This window comes from Triticum dicoccoides, chromosome 1A (genome assembly GCF_002162155.2).
Source record: "Triticum dicoccoides isolate Atlit2015 ecotype Zavitan chromosome 1A, WEW_v2.0, whole genome shotgun sequence".
NCBI lineage: Eukaryota > Viridiplantae > Streptophyta > Magnoliopsida > Poales > Poaceae > Triticum > Triticum dicoccoides.
Genome location: NC_041380.1, coordinates 462748735 through 462754507, shown reverse-complemented (window position 1 = coordinate 462754507; position 5773 = coordinate 462748735). Strand labels below are relative to the sequence as shown.

Below are 5773 nucleotides of genomic sequence, written 5' to 3'. Positions count from 1 at the left end.
CGGGGATCTCGCTGAGGTCGTGGGCTATGGTGTCTGAAGGTCGACCGGCACTAGCCGGTTGGGTCCTCAGATGGGAGGTGGTTGTGTGGAGACAGAGATTCTTCTTTCTCCTCGTCGGTATGATTTTCCGTTGTTGTTCTTCCTCTTACTTTGTGTTGTTGTTCGAGGGATGTCCTGCTTTGCCCGGGCGGTTGGCCCGACCGCGGCGCCGAAACCGATCCTAGTTCTCTTTCATCTGAAATGGACACATATAGCGGTACTCAAAGCCACAAATTATAGGTGGCCAAACGGGCCGGGATAGCTGGGCCGGTCCGGTAGCACGGCCGGCACGGCACGGGCTAGGCACGGCACGGCACGTGCTAAATGGGCCAGGCCCGGCACGCGGCACACCAGGGGCCGTGCCTGGGCCTGAAGGCCGAGCACACGGGCCAGCACGGCACGGCCCGATTATCTTTTTTTATTTTTTTTATGTATCGTAATGTGGCCCAACAGGTAAAAATAGGCTAAAAACGCCCAGTGCGCAAAATAGGTGGCAGATTAGCGGGCCTAGCATGCCTATGGGCCGGCCCGATTAGCATATGGGCCGTGCCTGGGCTGCAGGCTGCAGCATGCGGGCTGGCACGGCACGGCCCGTATAATAATTGTGCCTCGGCGGGCCGAGCCGTGCCAGGCACGATTAGGATGGGCCGTGCCGTGCCGGGCCGTTTGGACAGCTATACCACAAATGGTGAAGGCTGATGCAGGCATGTTGGATGCACATGTGTGTGTCCTTATCTTTTCGGCGCCGATGCAAAGAAAAGGAGAGCAAAGCGGCGGCAATTATGTCGTGGTTAAAGATGATGACCTACTTGGGTCTGATTGCAGAGTCTTGTATTGCATTGGTCTTTTTGCAAGGTTCAGGAATGATGACACAAAACTCCAGAGGTCATCGTATTTTACTAGTTGTTTTAGGGTGCTCTCTGTTTTAGGGTGCTCTCTATTTTCCTGGTTCATTGTGCGTGTGTTAGGGTGCGCTTGTACAGGTCAAGAACTTTGCATTATTTCGTGATTTGAATGCAAGCAACTTTCTCAAGAGAAAAACATAATGCAAAACGCATTATAACATATTCAATTATGTGAATAGCTTGGTTTTGTATTGAGTTCTGACAACGTTCTTTAGTACTACCTCCGTATCAAAATATAAGACGTGTTTTTGACAATGTCATAGTGTCAAGAAAGGTCTTATATTTTGATACAAAGGGAGTAGTGACTTGTATGTGTGTAGATTCGTCGAACAACATGCCTTATCCTTGGACACATGAATGAACAATGAACGCAACACTAATGATGCCATAATGTACATACCTGAACATGAACCGTATGCAATATACAGAGTCCCCACGTTTCAAAACAAATATACAGAGTTCAGACGTCTAACTGTCAAAGGCTCAAAGCATGTCCGTGTGACAGCATATAGTAGTACTATCTAACAGGGGATGAAGATGCGACTAGATGCCATTTGATAAACAGACTAACGGCGGATAAAAACTTTGCACAGGGGAAACTACTAGTAGTACTTAGGTTCACAGGTTGCTGGCAGCTACATTTCAGAACCTCATGTTCCGACCTTCACGCCTTCCAGTTCCATACTCCATGGAAGAAACCTTCACACTGTGTGTGCCTGGAAATCAAAATTGGGTTATATTTTGCCACAATGTGCTCACAAATAAACAAATGGAGCAAATAAGTAATGCTCGACTACGACTTGGTTCTTGTGGTTATACCCCCAATAACAGAAGAGTGTTTAAATCAATCTGCACAAAATACCTCTTATAACCAACAAGCACCAGCAATCAGGTATGAAATGTACCATGATGGGTATAAATAACACGGGTATTTTCGGAAATTTCACCATGCGGTTAGGGAAATGCCAATAATTTAGGAAGGAAAACATCACACGTGTCAAAGCATGCTGTGAATGATGTTGACTTTTTTTTTTACTTTGGGCACTATTTCTTGTAATTTTGTGTTCGTGCAGATTTAAGTACTTCTAATGACAACTCCAGTGACATATTTCACATGTCCTATCTAGATAGTTTCAAACATATAGATGGGCAACTTTAAGTACGTTTGGTGACGTGAATCATAACATTATACTCCCTCCGTCCCATAATATAAGAACGTTTTTGACACTAGTGTAGTGTCAAAAACGTTCTTATATTATGGGACAGAGGGAGTACGTATGAATTATTTACTGGCTTCCAACACATTTCAGAATATCAATATTTTGAAAATCTACTGTGAAGGATAATAGAAAGCCATGAGAGTGGATGGTCTGATCAAACCAAATCCAAAAAATCTGAAATTTTGAGACATCAAACCTTATCAAATGTTCAAGCATCTTGCAAATTTTCAGCCAAAAATAACACCGAGGAGCTCTCACCGAAAAAAACATAATCAATGTTCAAAGTTTTGTGCACTTTTTAAGCATTGATATTGTTTTTTTCTTTGTGAGAGCTCCTCGGATGTTATTTTTGGCTGAAATTTTGCAAGAATCTTGAGCATTTGATATGGTTTTATGTCTCAAATTTTTCCGATTTTTTTTATTTGGTTTGATCACGTTTTTTCAGTTTTTTGCAAACTCAGGTGTAGTACACCCGAGAGTAGTGGCTACTTTCCGGAACGCCATGGCACCAGCATCTTGAAAATAGGGGCAGCCTGGTGCACGTAGCTCCCGCTTTCGCAGGGTCCGGGGAAGGGTCCGACCACTTTGGGTCTTTTGTACGCAGTCTTTCCCTGCATTTCTGCAACAAGCTGTTTCCATGACTTGAACCCGTTACCTCATGGTCACAAGGCAACAGCTTTACCGCTGCGCCAAGGCTCCCCTTCCAGCATCTTGAAAATAGGTTACTCGAAAAATGGATAAATTATGTCATCACTGCGAGTTGCAAATGATTTCATGGGGAAGGCCTGGTACTGGTGTATGATTGACTATACTTTCTTCAAACCGAGAACAGAAAAATGAGGGTCTGTAGGTGGTGGTGGATTGCAAATGCTTAGATCTTTCATATTCATAGTATGTGAATAATACACTTGTGACAGGAAACTAATTTGGATTGGAATGTTTGTCAAATAAAAAAGCTTCTGCAGTAGCAAGACAACAAGATAAGTCCTTATTTATTTCTTACTCCTAGGGAAGTTAATCATCAAGCATTAAGACATATTAGCCCATGAATATATAAACTACTCCTTGACATTTTGGTGATGACTGGAAAAGGCATTGTGATGAATTGAACATGAGAAGGGGTGATCAAACAGACCTGAGAAGAGGATGAGTCAACAGAAAGTCCAGTATTCTCGTTGCTGTGCATCTTCGGTGCCATGTCGGTTTGAAGAGACAGCTTGAGGATAGCTGGGAAATTTTACTTTTATAAGCAGAAATCATCTTTCTTAATAGGTTGAACTAATTAATTACCAAATCATGAAGCATTTGATAAATGTGAATAGACAGATGTGATAATTTGATCTTTCCAGAGATCTCTTGCTGGATTATTTTCATTTTATCTGGCCCAATCCAGGTGTTGCTGAACAGGACATGTTTTCCAGCATTAAAGAAGTTATTCAGATCATGTGGCAAGGCAAATCATCAGCATTGAAATACTTTCAGAACTAGATAGTACTCCCTCCGATCCAAAATAACTGTCGCAATTTTGAATTAGTTTTGAACTGGGGTTAGTTGAAAACTGTGACACTCTTTATGGATCGGAGGTAGTACTTGATAACATTCAACACTATCACCTTAGATGTTAAGAAAGCTAGTGAGACCAAGAATACCTTGCCCAGTGCTAGCATCAGAAGCAACGGAAGACTCAGACTGGAAGTCACCGGCATGACAGAACTCGACAACTGCCTTGAAATTTTGCCACGGCTTCACCCATACCTTTGCCTTGTACATACTTTTCTTTCCAGAATCCACTACCTCCACCATCAGGTCGTGCAAGGTCCCAGCAACCACTTGCCTTTTTGCATTCACAACTCGTGTGAACTCCAATGCAGAACCCTACACAGCAAGATTAACATCAGAGGAAATCTAACATGTTTTCATGAAGACTGCACAACATTATCAGAGGAACTTAAGCATTACTCCCTCTCAGAGGGAGTATATATTTCTTATATTTCTTTACAGAGGGAGTATATATCAGAGGAACTCGTGTGAACTAAGTGACTAAACGATCTTATATTTCTTTACAGAGGGAGTACATATTTTGACGAAGAACGCACCCTATCAGAGAATATAAGCAAACATTAAAAAAAATCCCATATAATGACAAAATCTGGAAATATTCAAGTTCCCATAGTACCGTGGGAGTATCTCATGATGATCCAAAAAACGTATCAGGGTGCAACTCAATCCATGATCAGTCATCAGATATATTCCTAAGCTAATAAAGTGCACGCGAAACTGCAATCATCGGAACATGAAAGACGCAGCGATGGATGCTAGCTGTTTAAAACGTATGCATAGTATAAAAAAAAGTGGTTTCTAAAAGTTGCTTATGTTTCCAGTGGAGTCTGAAGCCAACAAACTCTGCAATTTAGCAATCAGGTCTCAAAACATGCTGTTGGGCGCTTAAAACGCAGAATAAATAGTAGAATTGGTACATCCGCACACGTTTAAAGTCAACGAAATTCTGAAATCGACAAGTAGATCCCTAACTTGCATGCTATCTTGCATCATTATGTACCTGCACAGATCGGACCTACGCCAAGCCTTGCTTCTCCGACTCCTGGACCTAACTGTAACACGCCGTAGGGCGACACAGCTTACTCCGACGACGCGATTCACATCGACCGAATAATTCGTTCCCAAAAAAAAACGCGGCGCACCTGCTTCCTGTTGTGCTCGGCGACGGCGAAGCGCGCGGCGTCCTCGGCCTCGGCCCGCTCGCGGACGGCGGCGAGCATGCCCCGCACGAGGCCGCTCTCGTCGCCGCCGAGGTGGAACCCGGCGGCCCCGGGGACGGCCGGGGCGGCGAGGAGGACGGCGAGGGAGAGGGCGAGGAGCGCGGCGCCGACGGGGCAGCCGCAGCGGCGGGCCATCGTCGCTCCTCCCGAGCCTTCGATTGGTCGGCGACTTTGGCGTCGGCGTGTGGTGGCTGGCTGTCTGTCTGCCTGCTTGCGTCGCGTTGCTTCTCGGGTCGGGGGGAGGGGAAAGCGAGAGTGGGGGCAGGTTCGGTTGGCGCGGGGGAGACAGCGACGGGTCTAGGCATCCCGGCCGTCCACGGCCTGGATCGGGCGGCGGATGGGAACGATACGGACGCGACTTGCCCGGCACATCTCGTGTTTGGTTCACGCGGAGTATTTTTAGTGCAAGCTAACGTCTTCTAGTCGATTGCGACGCGCTTGTGGTGAGATGGTGGCTTTATTAATGTTGAAATTTCATGATTTTGGTCGTCTTTTTATTAGTTTTGATTGAAAGAGTACATTTTCTCCCTAAAAACAAGTGTTGTCTCCGTGGGTTTGATGAAGGTTTTGCCTAGTCACTTCATCACATAGATAAAAGAAAATGAACCCATCCGGTTGAAGACTTCGGTGGCCATGGAACGTCTGCTCCTCCCCGCACTCTCTCCGGCCGCTCCTAATCAGCATGATCGAGACATTGCAGGATATCCTCCGTGAATGATTCAAATGACAACAAGGTGACACATGCATGTGATGTTGATTTTTTTGTGAGTACTGTACAAAGGCAGATGCTCGCATACATCCGTATGACATCCATTCTTGATATTAATCA

At 45.0% G+C, this 5773-nt stretch overlaps 1 protein-coding gene across 2 annotated transcripts; it reads right to left on the bottom strand.

The window, feature by feature from the left end:
• Positions 1-1302: 1302 nt before the first annotated feature.
• On the bottom strand, positions 1303-5165 carry LOC119279019 (cysteine proteinase inhibitor 3-like). 2 transcript variants are annotated; one of them, XM_037560442.1, is made up of 4 exons: positions 4867-5156; positions 3814-4039; positions 3300-3391; positions 1303-1660 (listed from the first exon to the last, which is right to left on the bottom strand). In XM_037560442.1, the coding sequence occupies exons 1-4, from the start codon at positions 5077-5079 to the stop codon at positions 1646-1648; spliced, it is 546 nt and encodes a 181-aa protein (XP_037416339.1). In that variant the 5' UTR covers positions 5080-5156; the 3' UTR covers positions 1303-1645. The 2 variants fall into 2 exon arrangements, with proteins under 2 accessions (XP_037416339.1, XP_037416346.1); XM_037560449.1 differs by lacking the exon at positions 3300-3391 and having other exon boundaries at positions 4867-5165.
• Between the last annotated feature and the right edge of the window lie 608 nt (positions 5166-5773).